General features: G+C 51.3%; 1 protein-coding gene across 1 annotated transcript in view; it reads right to left on the bottom strand.

Annotated features, from left to right (window-relative positions):
• Positions 1 to 24,446, bottom strand: part of REXO1 (RNA exonuclease 1 homolog) — a 43,683-nt gene extending 19,237 nt beyond the window's left edge. The window contains exons 1-5 of the mRNA XM_033082106.1: positions 24,146 to 24,446; positions 8,226 to 9,979; positions 4,578 to 4,679; positions 2,075 to 2,276; positions 1,261 to 1,424 (exon numbers count right to left, since the gene is read on the bottom strand). Coding sequence (XP_032937997.1) covers positions 1,261 to 1,424; positions 2,075 to 2,276; positions 4,578 to 4,679; positions 8,226 to 9,979; positions 24,146 to 24,335 — 2,412 coding nt within the window. The 5' untranslated portion in view covers positions 24,336 to 24,446. The remainder of the gene's footprint in view (positions 1 to 1,260; positions 1,425 to 2,074; positions 2,277 to 4,577; positions 4,680 to 8,225; positions 9,980 to 24,145) is intronic.
• Between the last annotated feature and the right edge of the window lie 1,976 nt (positions 24,447 to 26,422).

Raw genomic sequence — 26,422 nt, 5'->3', positions numbered from 1 at the left:
AGTGGGAAAAGTGCTCATTTTCCCCAGAGACTCTCCCTTTGATGCCTGTTCAAGAAGATTTGGTCCTTTTCATTAAATATTTAAATTCTCAATCTCTAATATGATACCCTTAAGCACCTCTGTAACTCTGCTAAATATCTTACCCTTTCAGTTATTTCTCTTGTTTTTAATCAGCTTAAAGTTCTACATTACTATGATGACAGTTTGGGTGGGAAAAGAAAAAAATTACTTTTCACTCTTCTAGAAATAATCAGAGCAAGTTATGACAGATCTTGACACAAAACATCATCAATAAAGGGATTTGCAATCAAGTCCTGGCACTAACTATGTTCTGCCATCCACTCCAGCAAACAGCTCCTTATGTCATCCTCAGGCTGCTCCAGGAGGAATTCTGCTCTGAATTGTCTTAGCAAGTGACAGCTTCCCAGAGCTCATGGAAAGTAGGGACTTAACAGAATCATGGAATGGTTTGGGTGGGAAAGGGCTTTAAAAATCATCACATTCCCACCCCTGCCATGGCAGGAACACCTCCCACTGTCCCAGGCTGCTCCAATCCCCATACAACCTGGCCTGGGACTCTTCCAGGGATCCAGGGGCTGCTCTGGGCAGCCTGTGCCAGGGCCTGCCCACCCTCCCAGGGAACAATTCCTGCCCAATATCCCATCCAGCCCTGCCCTCTGGCAGGGGGAAGCCATTCCCTGTGTCCTGTCACTTTGCTAAGGAGCTCAGGTACCCAAAGGCTGGGCAGAGATCCCAGGGGGTAAAGAGAAACACAACAAAAACAACTAACAAAGACAAAATAGTCTTTTCTTTGAACACCAGCAGCAGCAGGAATTTCAGTGCTCACATTTTACTATCTAGGCCACAGAGGGTCATTATTCATAACCACCTGCCTCAGTGTGGCCCACAGAGCCTGGGAAGGCCATGAATCCAACCCTGGCTTTTGAGCACAGGAGGTTCCAACCCCTGGCCCAAACACACCCAGGCCAGTCAGCACAAGAGAAGGCTCAAACTGGAGACAAGTGATCAATATTCACAGAGATCAGAGCAGCACTTAAGTATTTCTACCTTTCCAAGCTCCTACCCCTTGAGTGTTTAATTTTTTATACAATGCTATCTAGGAAAACCACAGGAAGAAACAAACCCACTTAATCAACATAATCAAAACACCACTTTCAGCAAGTGCTAAGTTTGGAACAGCAGGATCAAACATTCCACCCTCCTCAGGGAATGACAGGAAAGAATTCAAATTCCCCTTACCTGTAAGGAGGGAACATGTGCTACCCTTTTGGGCACGATGGTGCTGGTGGTCTTGGAAGCCATTCCAGCCAAGGTGCAAGGCTTCAGAGGAAGGGTGGGGGCTTCAGAGTCATTGGAAGGTGTGACACTCCTGCCACCAAGAGTTGCCTTACTGCTCCCGAGGCCTGCAGGGAACACAAAACTCTCAGGTGCAAATCCTGCCACTGGGCTTCAGGCTGCCAGAGTGAACTCACTATCAAAGGCCAGTGCTGCAAGCTGTGATTTTCTCAGATCCAGGTCTCCAAAGGGATACAAATTGGGCAATTTTACCTCCTTGCAGGCAAGGATGAGGAAATCTTCTGCCAGGAAACGTGTCTCATTTGGGTTTGTTTTGGGGTGACTGAGTCAGCAGAGTTTAAAGGGGTAACTCAGCTGCAAAGCAGTGACAATGTCAGCTCTGAGTCCTTCCACTACAAAGGGACAGCAGTGAGCATTCATTAGCACTTCCCTCCTGCTCCTGCCACCTCTGAAGGTTTAAATGGAAGAGGAAATGAAGAGAAAACACAGTCCAAGAAAGAAACAGAAAAAGGAAAGGCTGAAGTGAGGGAGGCCAGGTGAGACAGATGAGGCTGTACACATCTCACCTGCTGCTTTTCAGAAAAGGGTGGAATTTCTCAGGGAAAGATCTTCCACTGGACACTATCAGCAAAGACTCAAGTCATGGCCAGTCCTACACATCCCCTGACAGTTTCACATGTGCTCCAGAGAAATGCAAACACACAGTGGTGCCTTTGCCCAGGGGGAGGACAGGACAGCGATCCCAAATCCCGCTTACTTTGCTTGGCTGCTGCGGTGAGGGCTGCATTTGGCACGTGAGCAATCCTCCTCTTTTCTCCTGGCAAACAGAGAGAGGTCTTTTGAACGGCCCCAGCCAGCTGTGCTGCCTGCTGCTGAGCCAGCTGGATCCTCTGGTAACACACCTCCTGGGCCGTGGGGGGACGGTACGGCCGCACTACCGGCTTGCTCGGGGGCTCTGCCTGCACAGACAAACAGCATTTAGGGCCAGCAGCTCCACCCCCACCCCTGCCTTCCACTCACCCCAGGAAGGTCTCTTCTCCTCAACTCCTCCATTAGCAGGCACAGAGTTTTGAGAGGACAAGATCCCAACTGTCTCCCAGAACAAAATAATTCAGACTCATCCTTTAACAAACACGATTCATGATTCATGCTCTGGGAAGGCCTCCCAGCTCACTGGCACGTTCCTCAATTGGCAGGTGGATTAATGAACTGCTTTTAGTGGTGTGATGTTCCTCATGGCTGTGCCCAGCCCAGCCCTTGGCTCTATCCACACTCTCAGCCTTGCCCTAGCACACAGTGCTGCCTACTTTGCTTTCTACACTGCAACAAAAAAGGTTTTTTTTCTGCAATGAAAAAGTGACAACAACTCTCTGCTCCCCTCTGCCACATGACACTGAGCTCCACTGCTCTCTCCCCCTGTGTCCACCTCTGCATCACAGCAGCTCCCACCTCTCTGCAGCCCTGGAACTGCTGAAAAGCCTTCACAGATATGTGTTTATGGGATCAGAGCATTACATAAACTGAGCTCTGAATTTCAAACAGGCTCTGGCCCTGCCCACTGCCGGGCACCTCACTGGCCCGGCTGTTACAGCACAAACAGGTTCCACACACGTTCCCTTTGATGGCCAAATTTAGGTTTGCAGGAAAACTGCCAGAAATGATGTCAGCAAAGAGAGAAGTTTCCTAGTAGCAGAAGTGCAAGAGAAGCAGCAGTAGTACAAACTTCTCCACTCTACTTTAGAGCCTTTGAAATGTGAGGAACAGACCTTCCCTCATTAAATCTCCGTGGAGGAGGGTGGCCCAGTGTAACACCTGGGGCAAGCTGGCACCTCCTGCATTCCCAGCCTCTGATGCTGACAGCAGCTTCTGGATACCAAACTGAGTGCAGTCAGACATTAAATCATAATTACAGACCTCCAAGCAGGACAGGCCACTCATTTTCTGCCTCACCTGCAATTCCTTTGCCCCCCCATTTCCCCTGGCAACCAACCCCAAAGTCAGCTCCCTCCCCTTCTCCTGCTCAGCCCTTGAGCTATAAATCATGAGCAAGACTGAGCAAATATTCCACTTGGAGGGACAGAGCAAAGCACAGGCCTCAGTTGTGAGGTGAAAAGTGGCAGTTCAGGTGTTACAGCACGTCCTGGGCAGAGCTGGGAGCTGCTCTGAGCTCAGATACTCCAGGGAATGCAGGTTCTGGAGCTGCCCTGGCAGCTGAGCACACCAGATCGACTCTGTTTGCCCAAGCAAAGGCTGTGCTGGGGCTCCCATCTTTGGAAAGCATTTTGGGATCAGCTGTCACATTAAGAAAATATATTTAAAGATTTGTACATGTCTAAAAGGCGCCTCTTTACAATAAATATTTGAGTTAATGAATTTCCAAGCCATTTGCTTCAGTCTCTTATCTCTTCACTTTGGAAGAAAGGGCCCTTATCAAACCACATGAACAGGCTGGAGATATGTAGTTAAATAAAACCCATTGTATTGACCCCAGGGCTTCGAATTATTAAAGGCAAAAAAACCTTTCCTAGGCAGAGAGGAAAGGCAGAACAATTAATTTGGACTACCCAGTTCAAATTAGTGCACAAGCCTCCACTCTTATCCTGCTGCAACATAAAACTAATCTGTGCTCAGCACCTGGAGGGAAACACATTAAACCCTCAGAGAAAACATGAATTAAAATCCCAGGGAGAAAGAAATAAAAAATCAGAATGTCTTCCTCACTTTTTTTTTTTTTTGTTTTAATTCTTGTCCTCTGTATTTGCACAACTGGGGAAGAAGAGTATCCAAACAAATACTGCTGAGATTGTGGCTGATTCAGAACAGATGTAAGGAAATGGTTTTAAACAACTGACCAAATTCCTGCAGGATCTTTTAGATCCACAAGGCACTGAAAAATACCAGCAGACACAAAGTGACCTTGTGTCCATGAATTTTTATTGAAATCGCTGGATGAAGCTATACTGGAGAAAAATGAACACCCCAACCTATCCCAAAGGGTTACCAAGAGCACAATCCATCCACTCTTCCCAGCCTACCCTTGGTTTTAGGAAGGTTTATTAGAGTTTGCTGCCACTCTTAACAGATCCTAAACATTGGAGTTTTTTGAGAAATTAGAAAGAAAGGAAATGAAACTGTCACAGACTGATTCCAGCACAAACATCTCCCACACTGCTGCCCTGGGAGTGCAGCTTATTCCAGGGTCAGGACAGAAAATCCTCACCTGGAACAACCTAAACATCTGCTTCTAAATCTGCACTTACATTTCCTTGTTTGACAAGATGAGAGATCCTTCTTTTTTGCCCAGGAAACAAGGTAGTTAAATTATCTTCTGTCTTTTCTTCATTTGCTTCCTCTTTGGATGGCTGGAAAACAAAACAACAGGAGAAGAGACTTGAAGATCCCTCGCAATGGGGAGATTTGGAAAGTCTCCTTTTGGGTTAACCTTGCAGGGGGCAGGTGAGAACACTGACAGGAACCTTGTTGTGAGCCCAGGAGCCACCAAGGAAGCCAAGGAACAGCAGCAGGACATTCCCACCCCAGCAGCAGCTCCATGAGCTGGCATGGGGCAGGATCAGCCTTACCTGCCACAGGAGCCTTGAACAGCCCTCCCCGGCCAGCCCCTCACACAGCTCACCTCCCATGGCATTTTTAGAGTCCAGGGGCTCTAGGGTGGTTTGGTTTTTTTAAGAAGTTGGGAACTGACTCATTTCTGCCCTGGGCAGGTGCTGACACCTGCTCAAAAACAAACCACAGTGCCCCTACCCCACGTTTAGGGAAATGTTTTCTGCAGGTTTATCCACAGCTGTCACTGCAGGAAGACTCTGGTGACACAGCTCAGTCACATCCAGAAACACAGGAGGAGGCAGAAACACCTCTCCAGCCAAAGGTACTCCAAGCTGACACCTCAGACCTGCTCCTGGACAATGAGAACCATTTGGAAATCTGCTTGAAATTCAACTCAGTTGTTAATTGATACGAAACACTCCACAAGTTTACTTTTCGAAACTCCAGCTGCTCTCCAGACAATTCTGTTTTCAGTTTTTCAAAACAACTCCTGGCAAAACTCTGAGATGAGCCTGACAATCTCTGAAATTCAGCACCAGAGCCCAAGGCTGGATTCAGGGATGAGCTCAGGCACCACTTGGGGTAAGCCTGTGTTGATCACCACAAGGGCACTCTGGATGAGCCCTTTACCCTGAACCACTTGGTTCCCTGGGAACCCCAGAGCTGTTAATTCACTTACATCTCTCATAAACTCTCTCCCAATGCAATTCTCCCAGGTGGAAAAGCACCACACTGCCCATACACAGCTTCCTGGAATCACAGAATCCTGGAATGTCCAGAGCTGGGAGGGACCCTCAGGGATCATCAGAGCAGCCCCTGGCCCTGCCCAGACCCCCCAACAATCCCACCCTGAGCATCCCTGAGAGCGGTGTCCAAACGCTCCTGGAGCTCTGGCAGCCTTGGGGCCGGGACCATTCCCTGGGGAGCCTGGGCAGTGCCCAGCACCCTCGGGGGGAAGAACCTTTCCCTGAGCTCCATGCCAAGCCCTGACACATTACTGAGACCAAACAACACGGGGTTGTGTTGGTTTTGCACAGTTTGGTGTTTGATAGCACAGGGCAGGGTGTGGCACAGAGGTGGCTGCTGGGAGGAGCTGCTGGGAGCTTCCACCATGCCCAGCAGAGCCAATCTCTGATGGCTCTGAGGATGGACATGCTGCTGAACCAATTAGAGGAGATGGTAACACCTCTGTGGTAACAGATTTAAGAAGAAAATAAAAATAAAATGAGGCATGCAGTCTGGAGAAGATAAAGAGGTGAGAACATGTGAGGGAAATGACATGGAGACACCAAGGTCAGTGAAGGAGGGGCAGGAGGTGCTCCAGGCACCAGAGCTGAGATTCCTCTGCAGCCTGTGCTGTGGACTGTGGTGAAGCAGCTGTGCCCCTGCAGCCCATGGGGATCCACGAGGGATGCAGAGATCCATGCACAGCCCATGAGGATCTATGGGGGGTACAGAGATCCACCCACAGCCCACAGGGATGCAGAGATCCATGGGGGATGCAGAGATCCATGTGGGCTGCAGGGATCCATTCACAGCCCATGGGATCCATGGGGAATGCAGAGATCCACCCACAGCCCCTGGGGATCCACAGGGATGCACAGATCCACCCACAGCCCCTGGGGATCCACAGGGATGCAGAGATCCACCCACAGCCCACAGGGATCCACAGGGATGCACAGATCCACCCACAGCCCACAGGGATCCACAGGGATGCAGAGATCCACCCACAGCCCACAGGGATGCAGAGATCCACCCACAGCCCACAAGGATGCAGAGATCCACCTGCAGCCTGTGGAGGAGGAGCCCACACCAGAGTAGGGGGATGCCTGAGAGGAGGCTGTGAGCCTGTGTCTCCCATGGAGAGAGGAGCCCTGCTCACAGGCTGGAGCAGCCTGTCCTTGGAGGACTGCACCCTGGGGAAGAATGACCCACAGCCCAGCACTTTTGGGAGGACTGTGTGCCTGTGGGAGGGACTCACAATGCAGCAGGTTTGGCAGGACTGCTGCTGGTGAGAGTGGACCCAGGCCACAGAAGTTCATGGAGCACTGTCTCTTCCATGGGAGGGACCCCATGGTCTCACAGGGAGGACTCCTCACCCAGAGCAGCACAGGAAAATCTCAGTGATGGAATGATCAAAACTCCCATGTCCTGTCAGTGGGAAGGAGGGAGGGGCTGGGGGGGGAAAGGTGTTTTAAGGACTTCTTTTACTTCTCATCCTCCTCTGATTTTGTTAGCAATAAACTCACTTTGGACCTCTAAGTTGAGCCTGTTTTGCCCTTGGAGTGTTCTCTCCTGGTCCTTAACTCGTGAGCTCTTCATTTGAATTTTTTCTCTCCTCTGCCCAGCTTTAGCAGGGGAGGACAAGTCAGTGACTTTGGTGGGTGCCTGGTGTTTGGCCAGTGTCAAACCACAATGGAAATTATTCCTTAAACAACAACAATGCCCCATGACCAATCCCACCCACCAGGTGCCTATCACAGACACCTATCTCCCAGAGGATCCCTGTGCTGCAGTGAGCCTCCTTCCCAGAAGAGCAGGACACCAAACCTCAGTTGGGATGCAAAGGAGCCACACATGGCTGCTGACAGCTGAGCTTGGTCACTCCAGGCCACAATTAACTGTTTGCTGTGAGTGGCAGCCCTGGTTCAGCACTTTCTGAATTCAGTGATCAGTAATTCCTGCTACAGATTATGTGCCTTTCAAATATTTTCTTTTTATGTAAATACTGTCTTTTTACCTCTTTAGTCTGAAGCCCCTGGTACCACTGGAAGAAATTTTAACCTCAATTTCTTGCTTGCAACACCCACAAGGTATCCAGAGATCCTGAGGGAACTCTCTGTAGCATGCATTTAGAATATGAAAGATGAATTTGGGGAGTCTCCAAAGTGTCTGACAAATACTGGACTTACCTGCACCAATACCCTGTCCAGGTTCTACCTGCCCCATGTTCCTTAAACTCTGCTGCAACAAGAAGGCAGTGCCCAGACTGGCAATCTTAGATTGGCTTTGAAAGTCCCAAAACTCACCCCCTGCAGCCTTTTCTCCAGCCATCCACATCCCCCAGGCTCACAGGCCAGATGGAGACAGAAGTAACTAATAACCTTGAAAGCTGAAAGCCTTCCATACCAAAGGGAACCAAACCCTCACATTTCACAGCACTGTCAATCCAGCAGGTAAATTCAGGTGCAAACACTTCCAAGCACTCAGACAGGGCAAGGAAGAGATTCTTCCAACACATGGAGTTTCCTTCCTCAGCTACTTGAGAAAAGCAACACCACTAAACTGAACCAGAATCCTTCCACCTTTGGAGAGGAGAACCAACACCCCCAACCCAGCATTACCTGTTTCCCCAGCCTTCCCTTGTCTTCAGTTTTCACATCTTTAGATTCATTAAAGATCCTGAGACACTCCTCCATGGGATCTGACTCAAAGTCCACATCTTTCTCAAGGATGGAATAATCAATGTCATCAGATGTTGAGGAGGATGATGATGACTTGGCCAACTTGGAGCGCTTTGCTTTCCTTGTCCTGTCCCTGTCACTGTCAGAGGCTGAGGCAGAGTCAGCCCCATCTGAGTCCGAGCTCACATCAAGTAAGGAGGAGGACAAAGGGCGCCCTTTGTCATCGTCATCTCCGCTCTCATCTCCAAACAGGTCCACATGGCTCAAGCTCCGCTGCTTCCGGCCCTTCTTGGGGTCTCCTTGTCCTGCAGAACTGACCTTGTCTTTCCTTTGCTCCAGGGGGGCCTTGGGCCCTTTCTCCTTGTTTTTACGCCCACAGCTTTCCTTGCCATTTTTCACATCAGCTGTTCTGCTCTGCGAGTCCTTCTTGCTGCTCCCCACTTTCTCTGTGCCCTTGGTGACACCTTCACTCTTGCTTTTCCCTGAACTGCTGCTGGTGGACTTGGATTTTTCTTTCTTACACCCATCCACTTTTTCTGACTTCTGTTTTTCAGGTTTCTTCAAGTTCCCATCTGTTTTCACTTTGACACTTCTGTCTTTGCAGTTTTTCTCTTCGTTCTTGGTTTTTAATTTTTCTTCTTTCTTGAGCACTTTGTCTGCATTTTTATTTTTCTCCTTCTTCCCAGCCTCACCGAGGCCTGCTGTTTTACTAACATCTGTTTTCTTCCTTTTTGTTTTGTCTTTAGAGTCTTTGTTTTTATTTTCAATTTCCTTGCTGCTCTTACCAGAACACAACTTTGCTGCTTTTGAGCTCTTGTCTGGAGAGCTCTTGGCAAGGTTTTTCCGTGAATTTGAAAGGTCCTCCCTGTGCTGCGCTGCTTCTTTGCTCTCCTGGGAAGCAGAGCCATCCACTTTTGTGCTCTGCTCTTTGCTGGAGAACTCGTGGTTTGACTCACTCTCAGAACCAGCTTTTGAGGGTGAACTACCAGAAGCTGTTTTATATTCCACCTCAGCCTCATCTTCAGAGGAGGAGAACCTGGCCAAGACCTCGTCATCATCAGGATCTTCACAGAGCTTCTTCCGTGATGGAGAGTAAGAGTCCTCATAATCACAGGCCCTTTCCCTTTTGGACCCCTTGGTTGTGGCTTTGCCCAACAGCCTGGCAGAGTAATTGGAAAGGGGGTCATATTCCAAGTCTGTGGAAGGTTTGGAGTCATCAATCACGTATTTATTGTTAGTGACAGTGCTGCTGTATTTTTTATTCTGCACTAGAGCCTTGGGGACATACTCCAGTGAGCTCCCCTTGCAGCGGGAGGAATCCAAAGTGTATTTACTGGACCTGCCAGCAGCAGCCAGAGGAGTGGGGTTATAGTCTGAGTTATTATTGAAGTTGTAGCTCCCTGGATTATACTCCAAGGAGGCAAAGGAATCATTCTGAGGCCCAGCAGTTGACACAGGTGTGTTTGAAATGAGTGATGAGCCCTCTGAAGCACCAAACTCCTTTGTGGTTTCCAGCAGCTCCTCATACTTCTTCTGCTCCCTCTCCACTTCGTTCTTCACTGCCTCTATGGCCTTGTTGACCAGCTCCAGCTCCAGAATTCCAGGTGTGACATCTGTAATGTCAGCCAGAGTGCCATCCTCTGCCTCCAGCAAGGGCCTGGGAAGATCGGGGTTGTAGGGGTCATAACCTCGCTCTGGAAAGAGAAAAAAATATTTACTGCCAGCAATTCAAGTAAAATTTAAAATATGTCTTTTTAAGGTCTGCTCTGATCAAGCCCCAACACTGAATGACACAACCAAAAGCCACACTCTTGCACCACAGACTAAATAAATGTTGGATACCAAAGGCCACCAGTGATGCTCTCTGGCCTAGACTAAACCAGATTGTACAAACTACTGCCAGGACTAAAGATCTGTTAACAAAGTCCTTTTAATACTCATGGAAAAGCTCTATAAATGAAATATTCTTCAGGGCACCAAAGAATAATCACTATATTAGGCCCAACGGGAGCTGACTGTGCATCAGCTTAATTCAAGAAGCCACCAAGGGGGAAAGAGGATTCCAGGGAGAAACTGTGGATTAGGTTCTCACTTCCCAATGCTGACACCTAAAGCCCACCAAAAGCCTCCAATACTCCTCAAGGCTCAGTGTTACTCATGGCAGCTGCAGGAAAACCACTCTGATCTGGGCTGACAAACTAAGAACTGCTGGAAGGAAGGAAAAACTACAACAGGCAACACAACTCAACAACCCAGAGCAACCACCAAGACAAGAACACTGAACCCCCAAAACACTTCCCTTTTCCACATTCCCCTTTCCAGAAAAGTCTTTTCAATGGCCTCTCTTCCATGTCCAGCTGGAGAAGAGAAGGCTCCAGGGAGAGCTCAGAGCCCCTTGCAGGGCCTGAAGGGGCTCCAGGAGAGCTGGAGAGGGACTGGGGACAAGGGCTGGAGGGACAGGACACAGGGAATGGCTTCCACTGCCAGAGGGCAGGGCTGGATGGGATATTGGGCAGGAATTGTTCCCTGGGAGGGTGGGCAGGCCCTGGCACAGGGTGCCCAGAGCAGCTGTGGCTGCCCCTGGATCCCTGGCAGTGTCCCAGGCCAGGCTGGATGGGGCTTGGAGCAGCCTGAGACAGTGGAAGGTGTCCCTGCCATGGTGGGGCGTGGGACTGGATAAGTTTTAAACTTTAAAGTCTCTCCCAACCCAAACCATTGCAGGACTTCAACAATGACAGCTGCATTTAGCAAACCACAGAAGCCACAGGAACATTAACAGCTGCATTTTGAACTGTTCTAAATCCCTGTTTTATCACAGCGTCTCTGGATGCTGACATTTTGTTCTCTGCTACAAGGACACCACTAAAACTGGCTCTCCAACATGGATTTGCAGAAGAACCAAACAACAAGCAAAGAGATGGAAAACAGAAAAATAAAAACCTCTCAGGGCTAAGAGGGATGAGAGAACTTCTTTGAATAGTTAGAACCAGACAGTGTTAAAAGAGCCATTTTCACCATTCTCATGAGACTGGGGGGTGTGGAGGTTTTGGAGGGTAGGTTTGGGGGTTTTTTTGAGAGGATCATGAGTGCACAGCTTCCTTTGGCAACAGGAAAAGGATCTGTCTAGCAGTTGGTAGAAGTGGCCACCAGGGAAGCAGAATGAAAGAGGCTGGGTTAAAATAAAGCAGTTTCAGAAAATATTTTTTATCCCTTTGGGTTTGTGAAGTTTTTTTCCAAACAAATTAGCTCCTGATTGAACAGGGACTCTGAGCAATGGCAGTGTGATGTCACCACCTTCCACAGGCCTGTCTGAGCCCTGCTCAGAGCCAAAAACGTGGGGAAGAGGAATAAGGTGATATTTCTAGAACCAGTTCCCCTCCAGCTATTGCAGTGAGCTGTAATGATGACACAAAGGGCATTTCCAAATTCAGGGTGTGCTCCTCCCTTGGACACCCAGCACAGCTGGGGACAGAGGGAGAGAGCAGGTGACAAACCAGGACAGTGGGCCAATTCCTGGTTAGAAACCTCCAACAAAAGCAGGTAACAAGGAAACCCACATGCAAACAGTAGCAGCATCAAAGCAAGGCTAGATCAGAATTGTTAGGGATAATATCAGCCTAAGGAGTGATAAGGAGCTGACAGCTCTCCATGCCCAGCAGCTCAGCTCTGACCACAGTGAAACATCAGCTCCACACCTGGCAGAAAGGACCACGGCACTGCAGCTGGGAGGAGTCAGCTACTATCCTCTGAATCAGGACTGAAACCTAAAATTCAGCACAAATACTTTAAGGGAACAGCTGAAAGCCTGATAATTCATGAAAGGCTAAATATCAGATGGCCTGCAAACAGAGAACACAGAGTCTGGATCTAGAGACTTGCCCAAAAAAAGCAACAAACCCCAACCAAACAATTGCCATCTTGTCCATGCAGAAAACCAAACTATTGTAGATATATCAGGGAAAGCAGAGGGCAACCCCAGCACAGACATGGAGTCTGCTGTTCATCTCTACACAAAACCTCTGGCACATTTTCTGTGGCCAGATGAAAACACAGATTATAACCTCAGGACATGCCCCAGGCTTTGAGACAGGGCAGGGAAAGAGCTCTGTGAAAGTGTGGGGAGAGCCTGATGGATTCTCCAGCACTGCTGATCAAAAGCTGCCTGACCATGAAAGATTTGTGCCAGTGGCTCCACGATGCCCATCAGCACCATCCCCTCTGGCCACAAGGAATGTGCAGATAACGCAGCAGAAACGCAGCAGGAGGTTTTATCTATACAAAAACACACACACAAATATATGTATGTGTGTGTATATACATATAATGAGGAATAAACACACATCTCCAAACCAGAGATGTTCAACCAGCTATTTGAAATCAAAGCAGCTTTTCAACTGCCAAACTACACTCCCAGGAAGCAGGAAAGGGAAGGATCTTCCTGCCACTGGGATCTGATATTCAAAGGAGTCTGCTTCATGTTTTCCTTTATTCCTCTTCCTTTCACTAACCTGGACACTCAGGGTGTACAGGATGAGCTATACCAGGGTTGCTGTTCTGATGTAGCAGATGGTTGCAGCTCTTGAGGGAGCAAAAGGACTGAGAGGCACTCACAGTGAAATAATTCTTTTTGGAGGGATGGAAAGCAGAGCCTGCTCTGACCCTCAGGAATCACGAGATAATGAGACTTGAGATGCCAACTCTTTGCAGGATTGTGAGCTAAACACTCTTTAAAACACAAACTATTTTAATAAATTAATGTACCTCAGACATATTAAATAACCCCCTGAGAAACAAAAGGAGAGGTTACTACCAGTATTACAGAAAACAAGTTATTAATATTTTACACAGAAGCTCAGTGAACATTTTATTTAACCCAGAACTGCTTCAGAACACACCCAACTGAGCTGTACTTAAATCACCAATTGCAGCACAGAAAATATGGAAGCATAAAACAAGATTCTACCTAAAACAACCAGGCTGATGGGTTTTTTCCTGGTTACTGTCATGTTGGTTGAGGGACACGAGGCCCCAGTTCCAAGGTGGAGCTGGATTATTACAAAGCTTCCCTGAGCCAGACTCCTCACTGGTCCTTCTAGTTTGGGCAACAGGCAAGGGCAGTAAACAAAGCTGACATTAAAGAAGAGTGGGAGGACAAGGTCACCTGTGTGAAGGTAAAACTTATTTTACAGTGAATCATTCCAGAGAAAAGTCTTCCTTTTTTTTTTTTTTTGGTCCAGCCCTACCACAGCACGTACCTCAGATGCTTTAAATACAGAAAAGCCCAAATATGTGACAGGTGCTGTTAAATGCAGACCTGCATGTTTTGGAAAAGGAGTCCAGCTCTTGAATCCATGTGGAGGACAGAATCCCAGGATGGTTTGGGTTGGAAGGGACCTTAAAGCTCATTCAGTTCCACCCATGACATGGGCAGGGACACCTTCCACTATCCCAAGTTGCTCCAAGCCCATCCAACCTTGGGCACTCCCAGGGATGCAGCAGCCACAGCTACACTGGACAACTGGATGGCAACTGCTTCTTCCACATCCCACAGAGCTACTCAGCTGCTGCTGCCAGACCAAAAGGCTGCAAAAATTAGAAACTTTCACATTGACAGCAATTAGGAATTCAAAACAAAAGGCTCTGCTGGCCAAGCTGCAGAGGGTCAGCATGGGTCAAAAGACATTGAACATTTCTTGTAGTGAACAAGGAAGGACATTGAGGGGCAGGTGAAGGGAACAGAGCTGGGGAAGGGGCTGGAGCACCAGGAGCAGCTGAGGGAGCTGGAAAGGGGCTCAGCCTGGAGACAAAAAGACTCAGGGGGGCCCCTGTGGCTCTGCACAACTCCCTGACAGGAGGGGACAGCCAGGGGGGTCGGGCTCTGCTCCAGGGAACAGGGACAGGAGGAGAGGGAACGGCCTCAGGCTGGGCCAGGGAGGTTTAGATGGGATAGTGGGAAAATTTCTTCACAAGAAAGGGCTGTGAGGCATTGGAACAGAGGGCACTGATGGAGTCACTGTCTCTGCAAGTGTTCAAAAATCCTGTGCATGTGGCACCTGGGGACATGGTTTAGTGGTGACCATGGTGGCTGGGCTGACTGTGGGACACAATGATCTTACAGCTCTTTCTGATTTTCAAGCTCTGCTGCTGCTGAGTCCATTCCCCTGGGTCACCTGCAGCTGGCAACAAAAGGTGTACTCACAGGGAGGTGGGGAAGGTAAAAGCTGTTTGGAGACTTTGGAAAAGGACAAAATAAAGGCATTTTTATTTCACATCATCAGAGCAGCTTTGCTGGCTTAAGAGCTCGCTGTGTTTACAGTGCCAGCACTCAGCAAAGGGACAACCTCTGTGATTGCAGAAAAATTATCACCACTGCAAAATCATTCTGAGCTTTTCATTTAACACTTCACAGAAGGGACAGTGGTTCCTCATGAACAAAATGTTTCAAAGAGGCTTTACCAGCAGCCTGAGTTCTGCTACTCTTCAGAATTAAAAAGCACACAAGAAATGGCAGGTTTTGGCACAGAGCTCATTTGCTGGGACCCAAAGCAAATTTCCAACAATTAATTTAACAATAATGTGCAACCACTTGGAAATAATTAACGCTGAGATTTAAAATAGTACATTTCAAATAATCACCCAGAGGAAATGGGTTAGGAGGGCAGGGAAGGGGAGCTAAGAAAAATGTTTCTTCAACTTTAAATTCAACCCTAGTCCAAGGATTTGTTTTGCTCCTTTTTTGTGTTTTTGAAAAGTAAATCTTATCATAAAATTAAGTGTTAAAAGCAGAGATAACCTTGTGCTGGTCAAGGAACACCAGGAAGCAAGGTTTGAGAGGTATCAGAGGCAGGGGAATCCCTGTGCATCCCACTCGTTGGATTTGTTCCTCCAGGGGAGATATTTAATGCCACAGCCTCAGTACATCATGAATCTCTACAGTCATTTCTTTAATGGAAAAAAAAAATGCAAATATGAGAAAATAAAGTCTGATATTAGCAAGGCTGAAAAAAAGTCTGAACAGTCATCTCTCACTCCGAGGTATTTTTAGCCCTGCTGGGACCCAGCTGGGGCAGTGCTGGTTTCTCCAGCTGTTGTGGCCACTGGGGCCAACTGTCCCCACTGGGGTGACCCAGCACAGGGAGGGGGGCACATTGAGGGACAAGAGCAGCCAGACACCACCTCTGTGCTGTACTCTGAGCTGCTTCCCCAGCTCAGCCATCCCAGCTGTGCCCAAGGAGAAATCATGGAATGGTTTGGGTTGGCAGGGACGTTAGAGCCCATCTTGTTCCTGGACACCTCCCACTGTCCCAGGCTGCTCCAAGCCCTGTCCAACCTGCCCTTGGACACTGCCAGGGATCCAGGGGCAGCCACAGCTGCTCTGAGCACTCTGTGCCAGGGCCTGCCCACCCTCCCAGGGTACAATTCCTGCCCAATATCCCATCCAGCCCTGCCCTCTGGCAGTGGAAGCCATTCCCTGTGTCCTGTCCCTCCAGGCCCTTGTCCAAAGTCCTGATCTCCTGAGACAAGGACCTGCCCAAGTGGGTTCATTCCAGCAGCAGCAGCAGCTCCAGGGTGTCCTTCCAGAGCTGGAAGCATTGTCAGGGAACAGCTCAGTAGGAAACTCATCAGGGCACATCTCACAAAACCTGGGATGCACCCACCTCCTCAATTTATTTAAGAAAACATAACTTTGGACAGTTTTGTCTCTGGTGCAGCAAAACAAGAATCTCAAAGGTCCTTCAGCCACTGAACGTGGCAGCTTCACCCTCTTGGTGGCCTCCAGGGAGTCCCCAAGGACACCTGGAGCTGTCACTGCCTCCCACAGCAACCCCACTTCTATCCAGGTATGCAAAAGCCAGGATATCCTGAGCTGGCCCACACAAACCCATCATTCCCATCCCTCTGTGGCCAGAATTACTGCCAGTCCCACCCACTCTGGTGCGAAACAGCAAAGAGCATCAAGGTCTGTGATACATTTTCCTAAGAGGAAATCACACCACTGGCACATTTCTCCCATAACTTAGGAAAGGTGAGAATCCCAACTGGCTGGATTGGCCAGAACAGGCAGAGGACAAAGACTGGCACCCAAAATACACCCTGACCCCACAGCCTGTCATGCACAGGCTGGAAGGAGTCTCACCATTTGAAAATCTGGATATTCAATGTCTGGGTTCTTTGGAGATTCTTTCATTCCCCCTCTCATTTTAGCAATAAAGTTACTCCTCAAAATACAAGAAGAGTTGAAATTCTGTTTGGGAAAACAAAAAACAACAAAACAAACTTAACAGAGACTTGTTTTTTTTTCTCTGAGAAAAAGCCCAGAAACCATTTCCACATCACCTGTGTAAAGCACTGGATAAAACTAAGGATCTACTCAAAAAATGCAATTAACAGACTAAGTCTTCTTTTCAAAGAAAAAGGAAAAAAAAAGTATTTAAATATTTCAAGTATTCTGCTGACTTCTCTCTATTCAACTTCACCTTGAAAACTTACTCCAACCAGTACAGTCACAAGCAGCAACACCCACCAGTCCTTAATTTTCCAGCCCTTCTCTGGCGTGCTCCAGATAAGTTATCTTCTCAACACCTGTCTTATTCTTTAACTAGTGTGGGTGAAAAATTCTCAGTTAAGGGGAAAAAAAAAATAAACCCAACCAAAACCCAACTATTTCAACTTAGTCTCAACCAGGCATTTGGAAGGCAAAGTTATAAGCTAAAGAAAAGCACCTTTCAAGCTGTGCTACATTAAAACACTTCAGCTGTGAGGTATGAAAGGCTAAACGCAAAACTTGTTTTTAACAACTGTCTGGCTTTAAACAATTCAAAAGCTGGAATTAAAACTCTGCAGCTCCTTTAGGTCTCGGACACCTGCAGCTCCACAGCCACAGAACCCAAAACCCCCAGCCCAGTCCTCTCTTCAATAAAAATCCAAAATCCACAGGGAAATGAAAAGCCTTGTAAAGCAAACCCTCCAGAGCCAATCTGAGCTTCTTGCACAGCCCCCATACTCAGAAGCAGGTGCCCCAGGACCCAGGGCTCCTGGGCAATGAATGGTGACCACGTGAAAGCCTCCCTGGAGAAGTCTCTTCTCTCCAGCTGCTCCTTCCCAGCCGCACTCCCAAACCTCGACTTCATCCCGCAGGAAGCCAACAACTTCCAAAAGAGTTACCTGAGCTGCCCGGGGTCAATAAACACTGCAGGTATTTGTTCATGCTGGAGCCTCCCGGTGCTGCCGGGGCAGCGGGGCAGGGACTGGAGGGGCACGGGGGCTGGAGGCGGCACGCGGTGCCCGGTGCTGACACAGCGCTTCGTGCGGAGCGGGGCAGGACCGGCCCCAGTCCCGCCCCCACCCTCGCCGGCTCCCAGCTCGCTGGGTTCAGGGTGTCCCCGAGCCCGCTCCTCCTTCCCAGCGCTGCTGCCCTCACCTCGGGGCAGTCTGTGACCTCCTCCTCCTGTCCCCACTCCCCACCTGCAGCTGCTGTTGGCTTGCTCTGAGCTCCGCACCTTGGTGGTTCCCCACACATCCATCCCCGGCCGTGCTGAGCCCTCAGCGCGGCTCGGAGCCCTAAGGGCGGCTCGGAGCCCCCAGCGCGGCTCACAGCCCTCAGAGCCCTCAGCGCGGCTCGGAGCCCCCAGCGCGGCTCACAGCCCTCAGAGCCCTCAGCGCGGCTCGGAGCCCTCACAGCTCTCAGCGCGGCTCGGAGCCCTTACAGCCCTCCGCGCGGCTCACAGCCCTCAGAGCCCTCAGCGCGGCTCGGAGCCCCCAGCGCGGCTCGGAGCCCTCAGCGCGGCCCTCAGCGGGGCTCACAGCCCTCCGTGTGCCAGCAGGGAGGAGGTGGCAGCGCTGGGACACAGGCTGGCCCTGCCTGTCGCTGCCTGCCCAAGCCCACGTCAGCCGCCCGCCTCGCCCAGCGCCGGCAACGCGCTCCGGGAAACCCCGGCTTAGGGAACTGCGCTTCCCACTAGCGAGATTAAAAATACCCATTAGAGGAATGTTCAAATGTCAGGGAAGACATCCCACAGCGGAGAGAGAAGTCCCGGGCGAGCACACACAGGAGCCGGGGAGTCACCAGCGCTGGCACAACTCCAGCCGTGCCAAACCCAAAATCCTGCTGGCTCCATGGAGATCTGCTCCCACCTGCTGCTTTTCACACATCTGGAACTGCCCCACCTGGGGAGACTCGCGTTCGGGGCGGAATTTCCCCACAGCCACAGAAAGACCAAACATGGGAAGTGTCCTGTGAGCCCACACTGAAATCCCAGCACAAAGGGCACCTGCACCTGCCCCAACCGACAGCGCAGGGAAATCACCACAAATCCCAAACTGCTCAACACACACATCCCCACCTCACCACTAAGTGACTTTTCACTCTTCATTTCAAAACTTGGTTAAAAATAAAATCCACTGGTGGCATTTTGGTAATTATTCTCTAAACACACAAATATGGGGGGGAAAAAAGCAGAATTGATGGCCCCTCTCAGTTCACAGACTGGAGCACCCAGCACTGAACACCTGCTTTGCTCTGTCAGTGAAATGATACTGAAAACTTCGTGGGTTTCCACTTCTTTTACAGTAACAAAAGCTCTTTGCTGAGAAGATGTTGTACAACTTCAATTGCAGGAAGGAAAACGCACTGGGAAAGGCCTTTTTTTCACCCTTTCTACAGCCAGTGTGAACATGGCCTGCAATGTGAGTGTAAATCCCAGCCAGTGCTGAGGCTGCTCCCACCACACAGACACAGCCCCTCAGCAAAGTGCTGTGTGAGGAACCTGACAATGGCCCTGACCCTGGGTTGACATGTGGGCTGATTAAAGCTGGGTTTTAACTTTTAAAGAGCCTCTTTAGGTTTTACCAAGGATCACAGAAGCACAGAATGTCCTCAGCTGGAAGGGAACCTCAGAGATCATTGATCCAACCTCTGGCCCTGCCCAGACCCCCCAACAATCCCACCCTGAGCATCCCTGAGAGCGGTGTCCAAACGCTCCTGGAGCTCTGGCAGCCTTGGGGCTGGGACCATTCCCTGGGGAGCCTGGGCAGTGCCCAGCACCCTCTGGGCATCATCCTGGTCACAGCCATCCTATGTGGCTGCTTTTGGGCAGAAGAAGGGAGAGGTGAAGTGCCTCCCTGCACCAGTGACAGGATCCAGGGTTCAAGTTGGGGAGATAAGCCTAAGGATTTCTGCACACTCGACCTGAGCCCAACAATGTTGCAGCAGCTCACAGTGTCAACCACACAAAGGAACAGAACTCTGTCCCTTCCACAGATTTGATGCAGGTCTAACCTGCAAAGCTTTGTACACCCAGACAGAAAATCCACATAGCAAGAAAACCACTCCACAAGCTTTGGACCACATCAGAAACTGCTGAGAAGCTCAGTACACCCCACTGCAGAACAAAGTACTTCAGGGAGGGTGCTGAAAGCCTGGCTGGCTCTTCCCATCCCACAAGAACACAAGGATCAGGACCTGAGGGAGTGGCTGGAGCTGTGTCAGGGCTTGGCATGGAGCTCAGGGAAAGGTTCTTCCCCCCGAGGGTGCTGGGCACTGCCCAGGCTCCCCAGGGAATGGTCCCGGCCCCAAGGCTGCCAGAGCTCCAGGAGCGTTTGGACACCGCTCTCAGGGATGCTCAGGGTGGGATTGTTGGGGGGTCTGGGCAGGGCAGGGCTGGACTCAATGATCCCTGTGTGTCCATTCCAGCTCTGGACATTCCAGGATTCTGTGATCAGTGCAGACAAAGGAGCTCAGAGCTCCAGACCTGGAAGCAGCTTTCTGCTCTGGGCTCAAAAACATCCACCCCCTGACAGCATCAGACCAGCAAACCAGGGCTGCCTACCTTAAGATATTTATGAAGAGCTGTATTATGCCTCTTTTATGTCTTTCAGCATACTCAGGACCTCGACTTTAAAGAGAGACCTATTTTTCCCCTCTACAGCTCTTGAAAAGACGCTTTTAGGACTGAAGGCAGCTCTTCCCTCCTCCTTAGAGCGCACGCTTTCAAAGCACTTCACACACATTCAATAATCTTTTCATCCTGCTCTGAAGCAGGTGGGTTTTAGTCGTCTCAGAGATGGAAAAAGCACTTCAGCCAAGTCAGGACGAGAATTTGCAACCTCCAGATTCCCAGTCCTGGACAGAAAACCCCATCAGCCTCAGTGCTCAGCACAGAACTCCCACAAACCTCCAAGGCAGCCACATTCTGTTACCCCACACAGGCAGATCCCTGCAATAAAACATGGGAACAGATTCCCACACCAAGCATTCCATGTTTCAGACCCCAGTGCAAAAGTGCCCCTCACTCTATGTTTGTATTTATGAACTATGTATGCATTTATGCATTTATGTATTTATGGACCTGCTTCCAGACAGGAAGGAAAAGGAATGCCTGACACATTCAAGACAGCAGCAGTCAGGGAAAACTCAGTGCTCCTCCAGATCTCCAAGGGGTAAGGAGGGCTCTGCACCAGTCCCCCAGTGCCTGGGAGCAAGGGATCATGTTATGAACATCTTAACCTTGGAAAGTCTGGAGAGGTGAGGGTGGGCAATAAAAGGGGAGAACAGTGCTACATCCCACTAATTCCTCTTTCCACATCCTCTCTGCCTCATCTGGCACATGTCCCTCCTCCCAGAACCCACCAGGGCCAGCTCCACTCACAGTTTCCAAAAGCTCCTTTCAAAGGTACGGAATTGCACCAAGAGTTTTGGGGCTCCTGCCAATCCTCCAGTGATCCTCAAACATCAAAGCCAGCCCCAGCCTCGAATCAATATGTTTAGCAGGCTGCTCCTTTAGATGTTATCCTTTTTTTTCTAGGCACCCTCCCAGAAAACACCAATCTGTGCTGTAGCTCTTGGTGTAGAAACCCACCCGCCTTGGCAAAAAAATGAGGCTTTTAAAGCTTCTCTACGGAGTGATGTGATTAAATAGGTCAGACCTGCCCATGTGCATGGCTAGGAGGCTACTTCAAAACAAAACAGGCAGTTCCCCTGGCACTGAGCAAGCCCTGGGGGATGGAGAATCTCCTCCCAGAAGATGGTTGCCTGGTTCTGGCTGAGCTACTACACCCTCTAGTGTAAATCCTATAGATCCTTCCAGGTGACAGGAACCCCAGGCAGGCAAGGAAATGACAGGAGCACTTCAACCAGAATCCTTCACAGGAAGCTGAGCCAAGCATTGCAAAAAAATTGCAAAAGTGTCTCCTGCTCCTAAAGCAATCAGGAACATTTTGTGATCAGCTGCAGACTGTTCTAAAAGCCTGAGATTGCAGCAGATGCATTGCTCATCTCCCATTTCTCAATGGGAATCACAGAATCCCAGACTGGTTTGGATCAGGAGGGACCTTAAACCCCTTTCAGTGCCACTCTCTGCCACAGTGCCACCTTCTACTATCCCAGGCTGCTCCAAGCCCTGTCCAGCCTGGCCTGGGACACTGCCAGGGATCCAGGGGCAGCCACAGCTGCTCTGGGCACCCTGTGCCAGGGCCTGCCCACCCTCCCAGGGAACAATTCCTGCCCAATATCCCATCCAGCCCTGCCCTCTGGCAGTGGAAGCCATTCCCTGTATCCTGTCTCTACATCCCTTGTCCCCAGTCCCTCTCCAGCTCTCCTGGAGCCCCTTCAGGCCCTGCAAGGGGCTCTCAGCTCTCCCTGGAGCCTTCTCTTCTTTCCCAGCCTGTCCCCAGAGCAGAGGGGCTCCAGCCCTTGCAGCATCTCCGTGGCCTCCTCTGGACTGGCTCCAGCAGCTCCACATCCTTCTCATGTTCAAGGCCCCAGACCAGGAGGTAGCTCTGCAGGTGGGAGTCAACACAGAATTTACATTAAAAAATGGCTGGAGGCAAACCCTGCACTGAGACAGAACTCCCAGATCCCTGTTATGCCAGCTGGATGTGCTGGATGCCAAGAGTTTGGGAAAGAGGCAGGAGCAGGCTCTGAGCTGGCTGCAGGGAGCAGTGCCTGCAGTTCAGCCTGCTTCTTTCACAAGTGGTAGAAACTTCCCCTTGGGAAACCAGACCCACACTGTGGGTTTTATTTGCCAAAAAACCCCACCAAACCTTTTCTGTAAGTGCTGTAGATTAGGTTGGATATTAAGAAAAATTCCTTCATAGAAAGAGATGTGAAGCACTGGAAGGAGCTGCCAGGGGCATTGGTGGAGTCCCCATCCCTGGAAGTGTCCAAACAATGTGTGGATGTGGCTCTTGAGGATAGGGATTAGTGGTGACCATGATGGCTGAAGGTTGGATTTGCTGAACTTTGAGAGCTTTTCCAACCTTAACAATTCCATGACTGTAAGCAAACTCTTACTCCCAAAATTCAGGCTGCTTCTCCATGTCTCTGACATGCCCAGGCCAAGCCTAGCAAGGCATTGGGGTATTTTTCTTGCCCTTCACACTCAGCTTGCATCAACACTTCCAGCCAGCTCGGGGAGGCTCACACACTTTCCAGGGGCACACAGAGGTTTTCCCTTCCCCACTTCAAACTCCAAACCCAGCCCCAGCTGTTCTCAAGAACAGCAGCACCTGGTGCAGGCCAAAATAAGCAATTCCAGTTCCAAATTTGACCCTTCACAGATATTTGAAGACATGCAGGAACAGCACACTGAAAGAGAATTATAACATCATCTAAAGAACCATCTTAAATCATTCTAGGGAGTGTTTAAAATTCAGTGGAACACTGAAATTGGCAAAAAATTTTGTCTTTCTAACAATTACCTGCCTGTGAAAGCCCTGAGAAAGCTTCTTTTATTTTAAACTAAACTAGTAGTGGTGGAAAGCTGGCCTGGTAACCAGGAGACATCAATAATTAATCCTCTTCCAAACTTGAGAGCAACCAAAAGTTAAGTAAACACACAAAAAACACAAGCTGGGCTTTGTTTTGGCAATTTCTGCTTCAGATTATTAGAGACTGTCACACCAGCATTATTATCCGTTACACCTAACAGAAATAACAAAGCTGTGACAAAAAGAAAAGCCATCAGGGTTCTGCTAGGGAGAAGAATGAAGGCTTTTTTCTCCCAATAAATCAGCAGAACAGCAAATAATGTGTTTAAATAAAATGACAAGAGTTGCTGGAAGAACGGACAACAATAGCTCACTATTGACCCTTGTGGGTCCCTTCCAACTCAGGATATTCCATGACTGTCTGATTCACTGGTTTTTTTGTGCCAGGCTGCCTTTGAGAAGCCTGGCAGTGCTCTGTGCCCCACAAACCCCTCACGGGGGGGGTCTGGCTGACCTTGGTCTGACCACAGTCCCCCAGAGCCCCCAGTACAGCCCTGCCTCCCCGGCCCAGGCAGCTCCTGAAGGGCTCGAACGGCCCGGAGCTGTCAGCAGGTTTGGAATTCGGCGCTGACACCTCAGCACCACGTGAGCCGAGTGCCTGGAGCGACAAAGAACGGGATCAGGGCAGCGCTGCGCTCCTGCAGCTGCGGCTGTCCCGGGAAGCCGCTCCCCAACACCCGGGGGATCCCAGCGACCCGCACCGCTCTCACCCGCCGGGGCTGCAAAGCTCCTTCAAACCCACCCTTGGAGCAAAGGCGAGGTGACAGCCCATGGCCCGGGCAGGGCACACGCGGCCACAGGGCCGAGGGACGAGCGGGTTCCAGCGGGGGATACCGACACAGCCCCGGGGTCACCGCGCTGGGGAGGGGCTGAGGGGGCTCAGGGCGGCCGGAGGCAGATCTGGGTCCTGAACGGTGGGGCAGGAGGGAGAGGAGGGGGCCAGGCACGGGCCTGCCCTCGCCGGGGGGAAACACACGGGGCGGGGGCGAAAGCACGAGCGGGCTGGGGGCGGCGGGGACGGGAACAGCCGCAGCCCGGGGAGGGGGTCGGGGGAAGGCGAGGGAGTACAGCGGCCGGGCCGGGCCGGGCCGTACCTGCGCCGTGTCCGAGCGGGAGCCCCACGCTGGGGTCGCCCGAGGCTCTGGAGGCTCCACACGGCGCCGGGGCCACCGGGGGGTGACGGAAGTGGCAGTAGGGCCTGCGGCACCCCCGGCCCGGCCCCGACCCCCCGGCGTTGAGGAATGGGCAGTCGATGCCGCGGAAGTAGCCGGTGGATCTGAGCATCCCGCCGGCTGCAGGGCGGGACCGGGGCCGGGCGGGCGGAGGAGCCGCGGGCGACCGGGACGCGTTCCCAATTCACACGGCCGGTACCAGCCCCGCCGCCATCTTGGGAGCGCCGGGTGCGGCGGCGAGGACCCCGCGACGCCGCTGCCCGCACAGGGCTGCCCGCGGCGCGCCTGACAGCGGGGCGGGGCGGGGCTGGGGAGGCCGGGAGCTGCCACGGGATCCTGGAATGGCCGGAGGAGCATTCAGCAGCGATCATTGATCCTAAACCCCTGTCCCTGCCCAGACCCCCCAACAATCCCACCCTGAGCATCCCTGAGAGCGGTGTCCAAACGCTCCTGGAGCTCTGGCAGCCTTGGGGCCGGGACCATTCCCTGGGGAGCCTGGGCAGTGCCCAGCACCCTCGGGGGGAAGAACCTTTCCCTGAGCTCCATGCCAAGCCCTGACACAGCTCCAGCCCTTCCTGGGCTCCTGTCCCTGTCCCAGAGCAGAGCTCAGCCCCTGCCCCTCTGCCTCCCCTCGGGAGGAGCTGCAGCCCCCGAGGAGTCTCCCCTCAGTCTCCTCTGCTCCAGCTGAACTGCGGCGTTCCCGTTCCCTCGGGGCATGGCCGGGCTGCAGGAGCCGCCATCCGGAACCAGCGCCCTCAGGGATGCTCAGGGTGGGATTGTTGGGGTGTCTGCAGGGCCGGGAGTTGGACTCGATGATCCCTAGGTGTCCCTCACAGCTCAGGGTATTCCAGGATTCTGTAATCCAAGCTCGGCAGTGTTTGGCACATCCTCACAGCGAGGGGAGAAACAGGGGCTGGGGGTACAGCCCCAGAACTGGACCCTCCTGATCCTCCTGCCGAGCACCCCCAGAACCCCCAGCTGTGGGCACAGTGATGGTCACAGGCTGCTTGCTCTGTGGCCCATCAGCCCAGCCCCCTCAGTACAGACCATGGTGGATGGACCACTCCAGCAGAGCCTGCAGATCCCAGCATAAACCACTGGCCCAGCACATTCCAGTATTCCCAGCATGGAACACCATGGACCACTGCCCCCAGCATAAACCACTGTCCCAGCACATTCCAGTATTCCCAGCATGGAACACCATGAACTACTGCCTCCAGCATGGACCACCAGCCCCAGCATAGACCACTGGCCCCACCTTGGACCCCTGCCCCAGCATGGATCATCTCTAGCATGGACCACCACCACCTCCCCAGCACAGACCACTGCCTGATCTCAGTGCACCCCACTGCCCATGCATGTCCCAGCATGGACCAGCCCCAGCACAGTCCCCTGCCCCAGTACAGCCCATTCACCCCAGCATGGAGCACCTCAAACCAGCTCCCTGAGCCCCTGCACAGCTTGGGCCTCCTGGAGAGCAGCAGGACACTGCATGGGTTTGGGCAGTGGCCCCGAAGCCAAGACAACCCAATAACTGGTTGCACATCCCATGAGGGCCCAGCCCCCTCCTTGCCCCAGGCAGTCACCACACCTGCATTTACCAGTGGGGAAACTGAGGCACGCAGTGACAGCACTTTGAGACAGCCTTGAGCTGAGCCTGTGCCAGAGCAGGGACCTGGAGCCAGCCCTGGGGGGATCAACCAGGCAAGGGGCACCCACAGATCCTGGGAATCACCTGGCAGTGCCCCTGCCTTGGGTGTTCAGGGCAGGGGGACTCCAGCTCCAGCAGGTGAGGCCTTTCTCAGGCCAGCAAGGACCAAGGCCTCCGAGGAGAAATGCCATGGATGGAACCAGACATGCCAGCCTGGAGAGACAGGATGGTGCAGGAGAGCCTCACCACTTGTGCAAGGAGAGATGGGAAGCTCAAGAGCAATGCCAGGAACGATTGGATGATGCAGAGAAAGGTGCACAAGGAGGAGTTGGCCTTGGCCAAAAGGAGGGACAAGGGAAAGATTGCAGAAGTTGTGTTTTGTAGTAGTCTTAAGTGAAAAAAATCCACTTCGTTTTCCAAATTGGCACATGCTGCTGCCTCCCCCTGCCCATCGCTCCCATGGCATCCCGGCAGAGTCCAGGAGAGGAACCCAACACTGAGCAGAACCAGCAGCTGCTGACCCTGGGAAACCTGAATAATCCATAAAA

Source organism: Catharus ustulatus, chromosome 29, assembly GCF_009819885.2.
Source record: "Catharus ustulatus isolate bCatUst1 chromosome 29, bCatUst1.pri.v2, whole genome shotgun sequence".
In the NCBI taxonomy this organism is placed as follows: Eukaryota; Metazoa; Chordata; class Aves; order Passeriformes; family Turdidae; genus Catharus; species Catharus ustulatus.
This window is presented reverse-complemented; position numbering and strand designations above follow the sequence as displayed.